This window comes from Lissotriton vulgaris, chromosome 4_1 (genome assembly GCF_964263255.1).
Source record: "Lissotriton vulgaris chromosome 4_1, aLisVul1.2, whole genome shotgun sequence".
NCBI lineage: Eukaryota > Metazoa > Chordata > Amphibia > Caudata > Salamandridae > Lissotriton > Lissotriton vulgaris.
In genome coordinates this window covers 685,963,588-685,983,162 of record NC_141691.1, presented here as the reverse complement: position 1 = coordinate 685,983,162, position 19,575 = coordinate 685,963,588, and the positions used below count along the sequence as shown (strand labels likewise).

The 19,575-nt window shown below is 42.9% G+C and overlaps 1 protein-coding gene across 1 annotated transcript in view; it reads left to right on the top strand.

The window, feature by feature from the left end:
• Positions 1-19,575, top strand: part of SPMIP7 (sperm microtubule inner protein 7) — a 232,824-nt gene that overhangs the window by 196,015 nt on the left and 17,234 nt on the right. Inside the window, exons 6-7 of the mRNA XM_086966844.1 lie at positions 10,270-10,311; positions 14,672-14,776. Coding sequence (XP_086822970.1) covers positions 10,270-10,311; positions 14,672-14,776 — 147 coding nt within the window. The remainder of the gene's footprint in view (positions 1-10,269; positions 10,312-14,671; positions 14,777-19,575) is intronic.

Here is a 19,575-nt window from a genome sequence, read left to right as displayed (position 1 = left end):
GAATGTATCACACTGTATAAGTTGCAAGCACTGCAGTGCATGCTTCCAACAATTAAACAGTGACCACTCCTTAAGATTAAGGCAGCAGGGTACTTAAAATATCTGGTTGTAATATCCTGAAGCCTGAAGTGCACCCCTCCAATAAGAACATGAGAGCAATCTGGGAGTTTCTTCACTCTCTCCTCTTTAATGAAATGTTCAAAGGAAATCTCCACCGCATGAGTCGCTTAGAAAAGGACTCCCCAACCGAGGAAATGTTAGCACGTCCTTACTCTTTTCAGGGAGAGCGAGGGCGGAGGAAAGTGTAGGCTTCTCTGGAAATATCCCAAAAACGTATCCCCCGTTTGAGACTGCAGACTCAGCCGGATTCACCAAAGGGAGAAAAAGCAGTGGTTATACAAAAGCCCCACAAATCACAAGGGACTCAGGAAAAGCAAATGTTGGGGCTACAAGCACCCTTCCCAGACCGCGATCTCTGCATGAAAATCCATAAGCTGCAGGAAAATACAAATAATTGGCAGTCCTGTTGATACTTCTTCCAGCTATATCCAGGTTTCCTGAAGGCACGCACAAGACTACGTGATACGTCAGGAGCGTGAGGACTGACGGGAATTGGAATTCCCGATACATAGGAGTGATTCTCTCTTTGAATCCCGCTCTAGCCTGTCAGTGTACGCCGGCACAATGCGACCTGACAAATGAGCTTGTAAGCTATAGTTACAGATTAGAAAGCTGTGTAATGCTTTATATCTTTGGAATGGTAATAATAAATCCTCTTTACTGGTAAATTTGGATTTAACATTACTGTTAGAAATGTCACTTTTAGAAAGTAGACATTTCTCTGCTCTTACAGCTATGTGTGCCTGCAGTGTATATCTTCAATGCACATATGGGTAGGTGACATCTGCACTTTGTGCATTTCTGCTAGACAGCCACAAAGACAAGAAGGCTAGGTGTGTCTCAATAGTCATCTTCATTCTGATGGCTCTTCCTGGGCATGAAGGGAGGGAGGGGCTCGCACTTACACTTGAATAGTTAGTGGCCTGTCCCCACGTAAAGGACTGATTATCCCCTACTGATAGTCTTTAGCCAGGGCTGGGAAGAAAGGTCTTCTGTGCACTTCAAATACCCTTCTTTGAAGTCACCCCACACTTCAAAGACACAGCTGTGTATAAGAACTGGGGCTCTGACCCATACAAAAAAGACACTTCTGGACCTGCAACTGTACTCTGTCAGAAGAACTATTGTGCTGCAATAAGCACTGACACTCTGCTGGACTGCTCTGCTGGACTGCTGAGCCAGAAGGCCTGCTTTTCTCTTTCACTGTCCTGCTGCCCTCTGCTCCTGCTGAGGAGAGCTGGACGCTTCCTTTCACCCAAGTGATCCAAGGGCTTGTTGGCTTGCCTCCCATTGCTTGAGACTAAGGGCTATCGAAGTCTCTATCCCAACTCCTGTACATGGTTCACTGGAAGTGGACCTAGATCCTTGCACCAGAGAAATCAACACATCTCCAGTCTGCGTGTAGCAGAATTTGTGCATCAACCCTGTTGCTGGAGTAGAATCTGCAAATCACACTCTGAACAGCTTAATTGCATCCAGAACTGCCACTTTGGACCCAATGCACCACTGCCATTGCGTGGAGAACATCGATACATTGAACCTTCAGAACTGCCACACTCAGAACCGGCACTTAGTTCAACTGACCGCTGACTTTGCTGCCACTGCTTGAAGAAAATTGACACATCACTCATCTGCACCCCGCATCTCGCTGTTACGACCAGGATCAGGTACTCTATTCACTGGGGCTGCGTGGCTTCTGTCCCTGGCCTTTGCTCCATCGCAGTCGGCCTACTATACCATACAAGGTTAGGACAAGCCATACCATACCATAATGTACCACACCCCACCACTCCGTACCATACCATGTCATATTATACAATCACCCGCCATATTATTCTGTACACTATGAAGTAAAAAGAAAGTGATATGACTCGGCCAATGTTGACTGCAGCATACAGCTTTTTTCTTTTACTTTCAGCCATGCTGCACAAAAGCTGTACGGATGTACAACATGGCTAAAAAAAAATAGTGACAAAGCCAATAGATCTAGCATAGTTGAGACTTACTGGCTTTGCCAATGCTTGTTAATAGTGGAACCAACCACTATATTTTTTTCCACCACAGCCATGCTTTAGCTGTCTGCTACGGCTCATGTCATGAACACAGATAAATACCGGCAGTAGGCTTCAGGGTTGCCCTCCTTTCATATTTTCATTAATGCCGAGTATTTTGCAGTTTTACATTTGGAATTGGTGACTGGAAAAATAGTTCCCTGCCATCAAGCAGAGAAGCTATTGAAAAATGGGAAGCTGTTGAATGGTTTTGTATTTAAAACCCTAATCTCAAAATATGTCAAAAAATAGAGTGGCACTGAGAATAGAAGGGCCACTACCTGCGCGTTTTTTGGCCTATTCACACACACACACACATACACTTAATTTGGGAGGAAAAACATGACAACTGAAATAGCACCGGTATTTAATCTGTTCATAGTGTATACTGGAATTACAAGTGAGCCCTACCATAGCTACTTTCCAGATAACATGTGCTACAGACTGCCTATGCAATGTAAACAAGGATCTGGGCACTAATGATGGAGGAACCCTTCAGCATAAGAAACACCAACAAATGGACATTCATGTGGTTAACTGTGTCTAAGATAAGGGTCCCCAGATGCTTTTAAAATACAGAATTATACTGCTACTGTTTGGTTCTTGTGTTGGTATATGGCTTAAATTTCATTACAATATCCACTAATTGTTCATTGTAGAATCATGTTTCAGCATCAAGGGCACGTTACACGTTGTGAAGCAGCTCTACAACTTTCAAGTACTTAACTATTAGGCCTTTCGTTGTACAAGGATCTTGGATCACTGTGTGTTCTAAACAGCTTCCAAAAATTCTTACCCCTTTAATCAACGCCACACAAGTTGTAGGTCACTCAAGGCGTAGGAGTTAAAGCTGTATATAACATCATCTGGCTGATGACGCTAAGCTATTATTCTAATGGTAAGACGCCTGCAGTGATAGAGTGCATCAACCATGTAAACTACAACTACACTTGGTGAATCAAATAATAATTTACAAACACTATCTAGCACAGCAATCACTAAGGGTCTGAGTACCCAAACCTTTGCTATCAGTAGCTATGACGTACACTTCGAGCACTCCTGGCTTACTTCTGAATTAGAGGCATCAACCAGAAACTCACCAGATGTACTGGAATTCAGAAATAAGCCCTGAATGTCTAAAGAATAAATCACAGCTAGATCTTCGTGAATCGAGCCCTAAAAGGCTCCTACATTGAGTTTGAAGGACTCATAATTGTGCAAAAAGATTGTTGGCGTAGAGTCCCACACAACTGGAATGCCAAGAATTATTGGAGGCCACGCCTCCTTTCTCCACCACTCTGCAAAAGAGTCTCCTGGCACACTACTGGTTGGGGAATGATGTCCACATTACTCCTGATAGACCTTGGGTACCAAGAAGCCCTCCTGGTACCTCCTGTACATCCTACAAAGCAGGATTCCTGAGAGCTGGTCGGAGACACAGCCACCTTTCCCCACCACTCTGCAAAAACCTATAGAAATTCACTGAAAAATATGAAGATTGCAGGGAGGTTATAGTTAGGGAATTCGTATTTACAAAACCTTAAAAATTCAGAGAAAAATCAAAGGTTAGAAGGACTTTAGAGTTAGGAATTAGCATTTAAAAAACCTCAAAAATTCACAGAAAAAACTAAAAGTTCCAGGGAAGTTATAGTTTTTCTCAGATTTCATATGTAGAAAACCAGTGAAATTTTGCCGGTTTACTTAGTGAGCTAACTATAACTCGCGCCCCCGCAATATACTGCTTATGACCTCACATAATAAATCCCTCATGACATGGCCAGTGACATCTCTGATGACATCTCAAATGACATCACTGATCACATCATCCACAGAATATCTGACCTACCCACTCACACCCCATATAACCTTTCATACACCCACTCCAACTTCCACACTGCCATTCTCAAACCGATTGACACACCCATACCAGTACATACACACCCACTCACTGATTCATAGGTCTACACACACATCTACTCACTCACCCATACAGCCTCTCATACACCCGCTCACTCACTAATACAGCCACTGACATACACAGTCATACAACCTTGCAGCCAGTCACACACAGTCACCCATAGAGCTACTCACACACCTAATCACTCACCCATAGAGTCAATCACACAGGCACTTACTCACCCATACAGTTACACATACAGACACTCACTTACTCATACAGATACTAACACATACTAACTCACCTATACAGCCACTGACACATACACACTCTCACAAGCACCCACTCACCCATCCAGTCACTCATATACCCCAACGCTCACCGATACTGCATTTCATATATGCAGTTACTCACCTATATACCTTTGACACATCCACTCACTTACTGACATGACCATACACACACTCACACACTCACACTCAGTCACCAATACAGCCCCTCACACATGCACTCACTAGTCCATACTGCCACTGACTCACCCACTCACTCATCCATACAGGCAGTCACACACCCCCCTCACCCACACCCACAGACACTCAGACACCCATACAGGTACTCAACAACCAATTACTCACCCATACAGCCACTCATGACACCAACTGACACACTGATACAGACAATCACACAACCAGCCACTCACCCATACATTCGCTGAGACACATAATAACTCACTTATACAGTCAGTTACGCACCCACTGAATCATCCATGCAGGCACTAATACACCCACTGATTTACCAATACACCTTGGTGTATATATATTTATTTAACAATCAGAAGCATTTTAAAAACACTAATAATGCCAAGGCGGCCATGTGGCCAAATTTAGTGCAAATTTGACCTGACACTCCAAATTTGTGACTGTAACTTTGAACATACCATCAAGACAAATGAGTGATGGAGTAAATTTGAACATGCACTACAGATTACTGATTGATGAGGCAGATAATAATAATAATAATAAGGAAGCTTATAAAGCGCCTGGTTACACACACCAGCGTGTTTCCGCGCTGCAGTGAGTGAGAAGTCCAAAAGTCCCGAACTGTGCTTCAAATGCCCAGTAATTTTATTGAAGGCACAAATATGTTTTGAGCTTTCGTCTGAACCTGATCTCCGAGGGTTCCAAACGAAGCTCTAGCGGGAGTTTGTTCCAGCTCCTAGCTGCCAAGAGCCGGAAGGATCTGCCACCCATTCAGGCCTTTTTGACTTTAGGGATCACCAACACGCCAGTTCCAGTAGATCTAAGAGACCGGACGGGCCTGTAGGCAGTGATAAGGTTCTGCAGGGGCCTAGGCCAAATGCCTTGAATAATCCGGTGGCACATACATAGGGCCTTAAACGCAATTCTTTTTCTGACAGGGGGCCAATGAAGAGCCTCTAGGGCCCTTCTAGAGGCGGGCCTTCTAGCGAGCCTAAGGACCAGCCGAGCCGCTGCATTTTGCAGCACCTGCAATCGGTCTAGACTCCTAACCGTGGCACCTAAATACAATAAGTTACCATTAATCTAATCACGAGGTGACAAGGGCGTGCACCAGCGTCCTTCTAGCTTCTGTAGGGAGAAGGTCCATCATTTTACGTAGACCTTTAAGGAAACCAAAGCACGCCCCCACCACACGACTGATATGCGGTTCAAATGTAAGGTCCGAATCTACCCATACACCCAGGTTCTTAGCCTGGTGGCATGGCATGGGGACTGGGCCTAAGCAGGATGGCCACCATGCCGATGACCACACAGACGCCCCCCCCCACCATGAGCACCTCTGTCTTGCTACCATTCAACCTCAGGCAGTTGTTGGCCATCCAGGAGGCAAGTTCCTGCATGGAAGCTCTGAAGTTGGGTGCCGCCAGATCAGGTGCCCGTGATAGTGAGATTACCAGCTGTGTTTCATCGGCATATGACACAATCCGCATTCCAAAACCCTCAACTATACTTGCCACTGGGGATACGTATGATTAAATAAGGTGGGACTCAGGGCCGAGCCCTGAGGCACACCCTGATCCAATTTCACTGCTCTAGAATAATGGGCGCCCTGTCTGACCTGGAACCTACGTTCCGTCAGGAAAGATTTAATCCATTTTAGCGCTGCGCCTGAGACACCGCCCTTATTCAGACAATGAAGCAAGGTGTAGTGTGCTACAGTGTCAAAGGCGGCGCTCAGGTCCAGAAGGATGAGAGCCATGGTCTGTCCCTCATCCACTCCCTGTCTAATGGTCTAAATGGCCATAAGTAGAGGTGACTCCGTGGAGTGGAGCGATCTAAACCCAAACTGCGAAGATTGGCTTCTTCCACATAGGCCATAAGTTGTAGATTTACTGCCTCCGCAGCCACTTTAGCCAAGTAAGGTAGAAGGGAGATGGGGGAAGGTTATCCAATTTCTCCATACTGAAGTTGGGCTTCTTCTGAAGTGGGAGTACCACCGCCTGCTTCCAGCCTTCAGGCACCGTGTGCGTCCTAAATGACACATCTAAAAGATGCCTGATATAGGGCTCAAGAACGTCAAGGCTTTCCCTGAGCAATTTAGGTGAGGCAGGATCCTGGGTGAGTCTGACTTTATAGAACTGCATATCCTACGGAGCATCTCAGGGGATGGGTGGTAAAGCTATCCAGCCTATGATTTCCCCCGACATCCCTCTTAGGCTCCACAAACTCTACACCCGTTTTTTTGCTCCTGGAAAGGAGGAATATATTTTTGTCACTTTCTCTGAGAAGAAGCCCGTGATATGATCGCAGAATTCCTCCGAACTTTCCGTGGGCATAGTAGACAATTTGAGTGAGGAGATTGCCCTACAGATCTTGAATAATTCCTTAGTGGAATTTTCTGCTTCCCCAATTCTCTCTGCATAGTAAGTGGCCTTGGCCCGTCTGATTAACCCATGATAGGTTCTCCGTTTTTCCGGATAGTCTAACTTGGCGTAATTGAGAAAGGCTATCCTCCACTGCCTCTCAAGGCGATTGCACTCTGTCTTTGCTAGGCGCAAGTCGTTGTTGTACCATGGTGCCGATTTTTGAGACCTACTCATTGTTTTATTCAGACGTAGCGGGCAGTGCTGTCAAGAGCATCTCTTATGCGTCCTTCAAGATTACAGCAGGCAGTTTCGGCATCGATACCCCCCAGCTGCCCTCCTTTGGCCTGAGCTTCGTTAAACTTCGACAGGGAGAAGCCAGCTCATTTGCGACACCTGTAGTTTAACATAGGTTGCTCAGGGGCTCTAGGTTCTGGAATTTTTACCACAAAGGGAACAAAGAAATGATCAGACCAGGGGATGGGAATGGGCGTGTTCACTTCAACTTCTCCCCAATTAGCAAAAACTGGATCCAATAAATGGCCATAATGATGGGTAGGGGTCTTCGAGTTCAGGTTTAATTGTAATGACTGTAGTTCCTGGCATAAATCTACAGCCCCCCTATCAAGGGAATTCTCCAAATGCATATTAAGGTCCCCTAGCAGAAGGAATTTATCCCTCCGTAGGGCATGTTCCGTAATACTTTCCAACAGGCTTGCGACAAAGCATGCATAGGGGCCCGGAGGTCTACAGACCAAGAGTCACAGCGCGGATTAACCCTAATTGTAAATGCACCCTCCTCGCTATCCGCTATGATTAAAGGTTCCATTTGGCAGCTTAGCGGCTGTTTAAAGGCAATTGCTATCCCACCACCTCTACCGGACATTCTATCCAGCCTGACAATCATGTACCCCATGGGAAGGGCCTCAATAATATCTGGCTCCGAATCGGAGTCCAGCCAAGTTTCCGTAAGGAATAGGAGGTCAAGCTTTTTGTCTGTAAGTAGATCAAAGATATCTAATTTATGTTTACACATTGATCTAGAATTAAGCAGACCGCAGGAGAGCTTTATTGCCCCTTGCTTTGACTTATCTGGCAGTATTTACATCCCATATTCTCATCTACTTTCATGCTGTGGCAGCATGCGCTAGAGATCTTGGGGCAAAATTCATGGAGTTGATTTGCGCTCCACTGAACTCCTACAGCATTTTGGCCTGGGGTTTTGGCCCCGGTCCCCGAACGGCCGTGAACGGGCGCAGACGGGCTTGCCTTGCAGCGGGCGCGCCGCCGGTGCGCCCGCTGCGCACGTCCGCTGCGCGCCCGTTTGAGCATCCGCCTTTTATCCCTCCGAGCCTCTACAGCTCGGGAGCACTAGACCGCTAACTGGCCCCGCGCCCACCGGAAGTGACTCTCTCTACCCTTCCTCGCCCTCTGCGCAACGGTGCTAATCACCGCGTCGGACCGGTGCGGGAAGGAAGGAAATCGAGATCAGCCTTCAATCCAAGTGTGCAGCCCCACTTAAGCATGCATTAATGATTGCTGAATTATAGGGTATCCCATGCCAATGTTATTGCAGTTGCATCCAATAGATTTCTTTAGTCCCAAGAGGAAACTGCGAACTTTTCAGAGCAAAGGAAAACTGCAATGTTGCTCACTCGCCTAACAAATTATGTCAGCGGACACACTTAAAGCACCCTGCCTACCTGTATGGCATTAGGTCTGAAATTAGAATCTCTTTCCTTTGCATCACCCCAGCAACCAGTCAATTTGCCTTGTCCTGTCCCAAATTGAAAGGAGAGTTGCTCACGAATCACGATCAGCCCTGTGTTTGCTGTATCAACCAGTAATGAATGCCTCTGTTCAATTTTAGGAAATACTAAAGCTGCACTTTTGTATATTTTGGGTTCTCCTGGCATGGAACTAAAACAAGATAATTTAGCATGAAGACAAGTCCATAGCTTCTATGAAATGTAATGCGATGCAGGAATTGGAAAATACGCTTCTCTAGCTGGTAACAGTGAGCATTAAAAATACATAAAGTGACAATTGAGCACACATAGCTTTTTATGTTCTGGAAAACATAGTCGCTCACACTAGTAAAGGTCTGTAACACAGACCTCAATGCATTGTCAGGCACTCCAAGGCATTCACTGCGCAAACAGTGACCATGTTAACATACTGCAAGGGCTGTGTGGAATGTTTTATTAGCTCAGTATGAGGAAAAATAAAGCCACACCCATCAGAAGCCAATCAAAACATGCAGCTGAGTCAACGAATGGGGCGAAAATCTGAATGCATGTTTTTACTGAATGATGGTGCAAATATGAACATGCAAGGAAGGAAGTCTTGGGCAAAAAACTGCAATTTCCACACAGTGGTGCCCACTCCTGCGTAATCCGTCCACTTGCATTGAAGCAGTATTCTGAATATCTTGTTGGCGCTTTTGGAACATTGGTGCCCATAATTGGTGTAATCCTTACTCTGGTATTATATCAGCAAAGCTGCATATATCGTGGGGATTCTTAGCACAACGGTGCCCAGTGCTGTTGTAATAATTGCACTCGCATAATATTGGTAATTCTTAGTGTTTTTAACGATATTAAAACTGAGGTCCTAGGCTCCAACCTGAAGGTTGACCCATTAATGCACTCAGGAATCCATCAAGTCATCTATTTATGAACTCACTCACACTATACTTATTCATTATCTCAGTTACTGTCGCTTTCGTCCATGCAAGCATACACTCCCTCATCCAGCTAACTAATTATCAGTTTCATCTTCACACATCACACAACTACACACAGACACCTTCAGTGCTTTCTAGAATCACTTTATTCTCCATTATAGAATAGTCAAACCTGTTAGCTTGTCCTTTGTCGGTTTCTTATTATGGTATCGTTTTGGTCTCTGTGTTGTATTCATTTGGCTTCTCTAATGAAGAATGTAGTTTCCGACAGCAATTCAACAATCAAGTTCCAATTTTCTGAGTTTTGTTTTTCAAAAGTACAGCACATTTTCACCCAGAATAAAATATTGAAATGAGAAAGCCTATGTTTGTGTTTTGATATTTTAAATTTATTTAAAAAATACATTTATCTGGTATGATCAGTAAAGGTTTCCTGCAAATATTTTCTTTAACGGGTTTAATTTCCTCCTCATGGAATTCTGCAAGCTATATTATTATACATTTGTAATATTTAAGAAAGGTCATGTACATTTGCTGCACATAAGGTCTTGCTACTGTGCTACAAAACAATAATGTATAATCTGACATATTTTCGGTGGTAACATATGGGTTGTTGATTTTATCCAAACATTAATATATTCTCCCCTGTTTCTTTTTTTCAATTCTTCAACAGCATAAGCCCTTGCCCTCGAGCTCATCAAATACCGCTGTATACGTAAGTATACTTCACAAAATGATACCTCAACTCCAAACTCTGATTTCTTACTCCACTGTATTGTTGATATGTGCTACCAAACTTCGGACTTTAAAGCTGTTACCTCACATGTTACCATACAATATTTAATCAGCCCTTTATTAATAGATTGAAGAATTAGATAAAATACCTAATGTTATCTTAAAATTATATGTTGGAGTTCCAGAGCCTTTATCGAATCGAAACACTCAAGTGTTTGTCTTTAGGACTAGAAAAAAAATGGAATCCAAAGGTAAGTTTGGTTCACATGTTCATTAGCACAAGATTGATGTAGGTGGATGCCCAAGCAAAACTACTGCCAATATTTGATCATACAATCTAGGATTCTACTTTAATTTACATGCAAATTACGCACACCTTGACTGTAAAATAAGTTATCTATGATCATATGGATTAGAGTAATTGGTATCCAACAGCCATTCTCAGAGTATGCGTAGCCGCACCAGGCTGAGCCCAAGTTGTGGACAAGTTCATAGAGCATGGGTAGAGAGTCAGAACTAGCCCGGAATAGTTCCTGATCCCAGCATGCCCTCAGTCCTGACGTGATGCAATTGATCAGTTTTGGAATAGCTCATTCTAGAGTTACCCTCTAGTATTGTGTCAGACATCTGTTGCCCTGTGCTTGTTTTCTGATTCAGGGTTTTTCCTTTTCTTGCAAGCAGTCAAGAGGCTTACCTTTCAGAAAGGGCACATCAAAAGGATGTCCGTGCTTGGTTCTAGACCTGAGTCGAACAAAAAGCACAACGTCCTGCTCCCTTCCATACTTATCTATTAATAGGTGCTTACAACTTCCACTGATGTTCAGAAGGAACTTGTTTGAAAATGCATTTTATTTTTTCAGGTCCAATTGCCACTGAATGGAACCTTGAGCCACTGAGAAGATGGCCGTTCATAAATCTAATTTCCTGTCCACCAGTGCAGGCTATTACTTATTAAACATTATAGCACTGAAGGGGGTTTGAAGAAAATTAGTACCACAAAATCTTGTGTAATCCTGCCAATATTTGTAAGGCCCCTAATGGGTTTGTTTTTTTTATTCCAAATTATGTCATACATGATACAACTGGTAATTCATGGGTTGTATGTTACAGAGGTAAAAAATATCGCCATGCAGATAAATCAAGCAAAAACTAATTGTCAGTCTACACATAGACTGTTAAGTCTAGCCTTTCTAATTTTAACTCCATATCTACTTACCTTGATGATATTTTAGCATGGAAACAATTAAATAAATACCTGAGAAAAAACGTAATAAACGATAAAGATATATTTATAGCCAACATTGTGCGATTCGATGTCAGTACATGTCGATATTTAAACTTCAATCTGATGGTAGGGGCACCTAATTCATGTGGCTGGATTCATACTTACCGATTTTATTGAGGATGTTTACCCAGTTCAAGTTAGGAAATCCACCATCCCATTTTTTCTGGCACAGTGGGTTCAGTTGGTTTCAATTTAAAAGGTTTGGTTAATGCTTGTCAGGTGAGCTTCCTGATAAATATGCACAGTGATCTTTGACTACCTATGCAACTGTAACAGTTTGTGACTGAAAATAGCTTGTTTGGTTTCCTCAGCCTGACTTTGGAACGTGATTCAACAGCTTCTTTCTAGGGTCGGGATCACATGGTCCAGATGGTGGATGGGGGAAATCTGTACCTTTTACTGCTATTGGATGGTTGTAGGTGATCAATGAGAAAAACAAATGTGTAAATCCTCTTCAACTAAATAGTTTCTTCAACATTTTGAAAATAAATGGCAATTGTAAAATTTTAGATTTCATTTAGTAAATACGTATTACCTCGAAAAAACATTCAACATTTTTTCCACTTGTCACCTTTATTCCTTACTTGGAAGGCGATCTTCTGAAGTTTGCTTTCCCCCTCTCAGTGGTCACTGTCCATATTCCTTCCCATCTCTCCTCCCACTCCTCATACTTATCCCTCATCCCTCCTGTCTTGTTTTGTTTTTGCTTGTATTGGTGGGGCTCTTACTCTCCCTCATTATGCCCACCTTTCGTTTATCCTTCTCGTTGATTTTCTAAACCTAAAAGAACACTGATACTTGCATCTGGTGTGCTGTTTTTATCCTGTATAACTGGACCTTGCACTTTGGCCCCAGGCCCCTTTTCAGTTTTAGATCTGGGGTTAGCCAAGACCTTTTGCTTTAAAAAATGTACATGTACAATATACTTAATTAAAGGGACTTTCAGCCAGCTTTCTTTATCCATTGGTCTGTTGGTGTGCCATTCATATTTTCCTTCAGCCCATTACAGCATACAGCATGAGTCACGGGGTCAGCCACTTGATAACTTCACTTTGAGTGACAGCATTTTGCTCCTTCACTAGGATCACAACCACTTACAAGCTAGTTTTCTTCTGTGCCACTGATTTTGTTTTTGATTTATTACTTTATTATTTATGTTTCCTTTGTGTTGAGAGTTCCATATGACAAAAGGATGGTACCCTGAGCACAGCTACATTCCACACGTTAATATTTCCTGTCTCCAGTCAATGCTGTTGTAAATTCCCATTGGAGTCTGGTTTATCTGAGTGCTAGTATTTCACAGTGTAAAAGATTGCGTCCATTTGAAAGTGTTCTGTATTAAGTTGATGACGCTTCAATATTACACATGTGAGTTCATAAGAAGACAGGGGCATATTATCAAGAAAGGTCGTTACATTATCGCCGCTTTTATCGGCAGGAAACTGCCGATAAAGCGGCGATAATGGGCTTGATAATATGCTCTATGAATTCCAATCGAAGCCCATGTTAAATGTGAAGACATTTTAACATGGGCATCGATTGGAATTGCATAGAGCATATTATCAAGCCCATTATCGCCGCTTTATCGGCAGTTTCCTGCCGATAAAAGCGGCGATAATGTAACGACCTTTCTTGATAATATGCCCCACAATTCTTTAGAAAACGTATATTCTGCCCCCATTTGTTCCTGAATAAGCTTTGCCCCGGAAGAAAAGCAGCATTTATCTTTTATAATTTACAGCATTTGTAACACTTTTTTTATGTTCATTTTTCCTTTTTTGAGACCTAAACACATTTTTGTCTTTAGTCAATATTTTTCTGAAGACTGACAAATGCCCAGCAGCTTTGAAAGCTATGAACTTTTGCAAAAACCATGAAAAAAATAAAGCAAGAATTGCCAAAAGGCGGGAGGACGACAGCAGACCTACTTGCTTTGCCAATCCTTGTTACTTATCTGTTTTCTTTTACCTAATGTTCCGTTTTCTCTACTTTTTGGGTCGCCATAACAATAGAAAAAAGGACTGTTATGTTCGATATCATTCAGTTTTTTTTCCATTACTTTCGTTCTTTTACCTACACAGACTTTAAACTGTCTTTTAGAAATAGTCGGAATTGTTGAGGTATTTAATTTTTAATTTGTTGTCATCTTTTGTGCCTGAAATTTTATAGTGGGTCTGTGATGTTATTCCCAATGTTTCGCAATTGTGGTTGGTCTCACAACTTGATTTCCATATTTGACATCTTTTGACATTCTGAATTCTCAAACGTACTCGTTTTTAAAATTGACAGTTGTATTGGTTTGCACGATTTTAAATACTCCCCCTCCAAAGTTGAGCGCCGGAAGGTCTATTTTAGAATACATGCCACTTTCATGAGTTGCACATGTTGAGGACACTTCTGACACTAAACAACACCTCGAAAGGAAGTACACCATTTAAACGTCAGTTATATTTGGAGACATATTCCGTCCGCACTTATTTCTACACTGACACTGACTGCTTCCTGCAGGTTGTCCAAAAAATGTGACAATTCAACCTTCAAATTTTAAGCGTGTGTTCCTAACTAAAAGTAATGCAATCACATCGAACACTGATTAAAACTCTACTATTTTGGGATTATGGCAGTAGAACACCGCTATTTATAGAACTGCATTCAATTTCCGGAAAGAAACCCAGGCATAATTATTGTGATGCTCTGTGTCCCTGGGATGAATTATGCCGACCACCTGCAACTAGCACAAACTCATCTCACCCTGGCCACATCATTTTGAAATAGAAACCATAGATAGACTCAACCCAAGGACTTGCTTGCACACTTGACATATCTTAGCAAATGCAAGTAAGAGTAAACATCTCAACATCTTGGCTGCATCACAGAAGCGAGCAATCACGTGTACTGTAATTTCCAACATGAATCACAATAAATAGAGTCTTCACTTTAATGTTCATTGCAGTGGTGTTCATAACATTACAGGCGTATTCACATCTGAATGCTAATGATGCATATTTTGGGGCATTGTCCATCCTTTGATTTTTGTTTGTGTTGTGTTTAACAGTGGTTCCATTGGTGCAGAGAATCTGGAAGATATAGACAATCCAAACGCAAAGTTCTCTCCTTTCACCATCATGCGGACCCCGGCTCTTTACTCCAAAACATCGCTGTAAGTTATACTTATTATCAGTGTAATATGAATGTCGTAAACGACCTGTTCATTTTAATGTGCTCAATTGCTAGTTGTCATTTTGACCAAAGGATAAGAAAGTAAACTGTTCTTCTCCAATAGGGAGTGACTGCTGAGCATTGCTTAATTTGTAAAAGAATATGTGCTGGGGCCCAATGTTTTACTCAGAAACCCACTGTGTGCGTACGTTTGGGGTGCCGAATACCAAGGCTGTGTAGTCTTAATTCCACCTCCTGCCTCTTTGATCCACCAGTCTCTCCATGCCATTTTTCCTCACTCTTGCAGTTTTTATTTCATCCCTGGTTTCTTTTTTTCTTTGGATTTTGGATTTATAGAGTGCATTAGGCCAGCAAGGCATCAAAGCGCTGGCACTGGTCAGAAAACAGCAAGAATGAGACAGTAAGAGCATCAATAAGGTTGAGAAAATAGCTAGGTTTTAAGCTGCTTGCAAAACACAGAGTAAGAATTCAGACTCGCAATATGTATTGGTAATGTGTTCCATAACATGGATGCTGCTACCGAAAACCGCGGGCGCACAATTTAGCCTTCTGACAATTGTGAGTGATCACCGTCCTCAATGCTTCCGATATAAGCCATCTATTTGGAGACGACCAGTTGAAAGCGGTTCTCAGGTTCTCAGGTACCATGGGGCATATTTTCAAGGACCGGTGTTAAAATTATCGCCGTTTTATCGGCAGGAAACTGCTGATAAAACGGCGATAATGGGCTTGATAATACGCCCTTGTTAATTCCCATAGAAGCCCATGTTAACATCAGAGCATGGGCTTCTATGGGAATTAACAAGGGTGTATTATCAAGCCCATTATCGCCGTTTTATCGGCAGTTTCCTGCCGATAAAATGGCGACAATTTTAACACCGGCCCTTGATAATATGCCCCCATGTTCCATGCAGGTGAAGAGCCTTGGAGACCCTGCAGAGAGCTTTGAAGATCACCTGCTTCCTCATGGGTAACCAGTGAAGAGACCGGAGTCCCTCCTTTACCGAAAGATATTTAGGGACATTCAGATTACTTGTGCAGCCACATTTTGGATGACCTGAAATTTGTTAAGAGAGTATTGATTGGCATTTAAATATAAGGCGTTAAAACAGTCAAGGCAAGATGTAATAAGGACTATGACAACTGAAACTCTTAATTCCCCTGGTAAGAAGGGAAACATCTTCAGGATCTTCATAATGAAGAAGCAGGAGCTCACAGTCCTGTTGAGCGGAGAGTCGAAGATAAGAGGCTTATCAAAGATCACTCCAAGATGTTTGGCAGTGGCCACAGGAGTGGGTAAAGGGCCCCTAGTCTTAGGCCACCAGAGTTCAGACCACACAGAGTTATCCACCCCAGAGACCACAATCTCAGTATTCTTCGTGATAAGTTTTAGAAGTTCTCCTTTAGCCAGGTACTAATTTCAATCATACAGGGCTTGAAAGTCTCCTGCACAGTTGCCAAGTTGTCAGATATAGGGGCAAGGAGTTGTACAACACCTGGAACCTGCAAGAGCGCACAAATGTTGCCAACGAAGCCACACAAAGATTAAACAAAGTGGGACTGAGGGAGGACCCCTTCGAGACTCCACAAGGAAGCTGGAAGTGTTTTGCCCTGTAGTTCCCCCAGCTGACAGTTTGGGTCCTATTCTTCAGAAAGGATCCCAAAAGATCTAACGCAGAGTTCCAAGCTCAGCCTTCTGCAATTTTTACACCAAAAAGGATGGAGATTTCATATTGAAGGCTGTTGACAGATCAAGCATAACCAGGATAGCCATGGCTGCCAGTCTACCTGGTAGAGAATAGAATCTGCCATAGTGATCAGTGCTGATTTGGTGGTATGGCCACTCCGGAACACTGTCAGAGATAGGTCCAGATAATCGTAAGCAGTAAGGAACTGAGCTAATTCTAGATTGATGCATTTCTCAAGAACATTTGCCAGAGTAGGCAGGAGAGAAATTGGGAGTAGGTTTTTTAAGTCTCCAGGATCCCCATTCAGTTTCTTTTTAAGGAGGATACAAATTGCATCTTTTCAGTATGGGGAAACACTCCTGACTCGAGAATCTGTTTATAAGCCTTCTCCAAAAAGGCTGCAATTAGGTCTGGCACAAGTTGCAACACTCTGGAACGATAGGTATTATCTGGAGAACCAGATGGGTGTAATAGAAGAGTTTTTATTTTCAGAGAAACAATGGGGGAAAACGTGGACAGAATATGATTAGGGGTCTGATTAATGGAGTCACATTTTTGTTTGCATGGGAGTCTGCCTGTCGTCTATACTAATAAATTCAGAAAGGATCTTCAGAATCTTGTCCCTGAAGTAGGTAGCAATGCTATTACAAAACGTTTGGGAGATCTCCAACACCTGTTGAGCTGGCAGAGATGCGAGACCTTTTACTATCTTAAAAAGTTAATTGGGATATTAGCTGCAGATCTTATTTTGTTGATGAAATAAGCCAACTTCGCCACTTTGATGGCTTTTTTATACTTTTGTATCATGTTTTTCTCTTCTGGATTAAGTATCATCCTCCACCTCCAATCTTGTTTCCGACATTGCCGTTGAAGGTCTTTGAGTTCCTCAGAGAACCCTGGAGCAGAGGCTTTCAATCTGGTGGTATTGGTCTTGTTTTTAGTGGTGATCACCTGGTCGATGTCTGCCTTTACCCATTTGTTAAAGTTCTCTGCTGTCGGTGTCTGACAGCTGTGACCTGCTACCTGAGCCATACAAAGAGCTGCTTCCATGTCATTAATACATATTTGACCACACTTTTTTATATCTAAAGGCTTTACTCGGCCTTCTACCTATGCCTTTTAAAGGGAACCGTAAAGTGGTCTTTTCAACTCAAAGGAAACAATCTTCTACCACCAGAACCGCATGATTAGCAGAAAATACCATCTAGCTTGTTGCCAGATGTAATGGTATAGGAGTCGACCAGTTGCAAGAATCTAAAGCTATTCATGAGTTCTAAGAATGTGTTTGTGTCCATGCATTCTTTATCTTCAAGATGGAAGTTAAAATCCAATAAAATAGTAACATGGAGCATGAAATATAAGGCTCCCAAACTTGGTCCCAACTGTTAATAAACTGCGTTCTCAAGCCTGGTGAGGGATGAACAAATAAACCAGACAAGAAGGATGTATGGTTAGTTTTTATGCTGAATAGCTCCACCTCGCACCCATCAAGTGAAGTTGCAATTATGAAAACTAGAGAACAGTTTAAAGGGTCCCTGACAATAATGGCAAACCACCTTTTTTCTGAGAGGACCAGTCTAGCCTGGCCATGGTATATCCCGAAGGGGTGGCTGCCACCAAGTAAGGACCTGAGTCTTCCCTTGTCCAGATTTCCGTGATAAACAGACACTCTACTATTGAGCTAAGATTCCGTTTGCGAAATTCCATACTGTACCTTATGATGGAGCATGGATTTACCAGAGTGCAGTGAATCAACCCCATCCCAGAAATTACATCTGCATTCACTCTTTCCCCAAGATTAGAAGTGAATCCTTTGTTCACTAATATGCTCCCAGAGTCCCAGTTGCCGTGAGTACAGCTCCACATGGTAGGGTTTAAAGGATCCATAATGTCACAAACATCTCTTCTCAATGTACCTGAGGTCAGTATCAAGTAGTCTCTAAGTAACAGAAAAGGGCACATCAGCTAAAGAGTAGCAGTCGGTACATTCTAATGAGGTGTACCAGGTACCATGAAGGACCCCCCTACCTTAATTCCGGTGATAATTCCAACCCGGAAGGGGTTCCTATAAGTTCTGCTCCTGGAGAGGTAGACCAAGTAGTCTTGTGTCCGGAAAGCTAAATATGCTTCCAAATGTAAGGGAGTTTCTTTTGAGGAGCTGCCTCATCCTAAGGTAAAATTAACATTGTATTAGCATTTTCATCCCTTACTCCTCTGTCCCGTATTGAGACTTTAGTAAGTCTGTTTTTATCATTCCTTACCAGCAGTATTAAGTAGAGCCCTTCGGATCTCCCAGCCATGGCATGATCGCCATGCAAACAAGCAGTCTGCAGCCTATCACCCCGGCGTTGTCTTAAATAATGACGCATGAGGGCGGACTAAGCCAGTTCTGAGCCTATTTTGGGTGCCATCTTGGAGGGGTGTATCGGGACCCCCGGGGCACTGGTAACCCTAAACACATTTCGGGCACCATCTTGGAGTGGTGTATCGGGACCCACGGGGCACTAGAATCAATATTATTATGAACTAGCGGAATGTCGGTGCTAACGGGCTGGTGGAAAGCCCATAAGATTAAAAGGCTATCTGCTAGTAATCTGTATCTTCAGGGGCACATGAGAACATTGCGGTGCACTACCAAGCCAGTGTGACATTTGAGGCAACGTGCATGCAGTGTCTATACATAGGTACATCCTTGAAAGAAATTTCTCTTGATATCCAAGAGCTTTGTCGTTCATACCTGAACTAATCAACATGATAGTGTGTCTTGTGACATGTGACTTTTGACAATGTGATAATGTTATGTTATGTTAAGCAAACCTATAAAGCTCATGGCTGCCCTAACAACGGGATGTCTCAGCACTGACAGACAGGAGGCTATAGAGAGGAAAACTAAAGAGTAGAGGAAGGCCAGGTTTTTATAAATTTCCTAAATGGCCAGTGATCTTGTGTGCTCCGAGCAGCAAGAGGGGCAGAATTCCATAGGGCAGGGGCCATTGCCCTATAAGAGCACCATTCTGCTCTCGTCCTGCGCACTTGTGGCATACAAGCCAGGTGCAAGTCAGCGGAACGTGGGACTCGAGTCAGAACATAT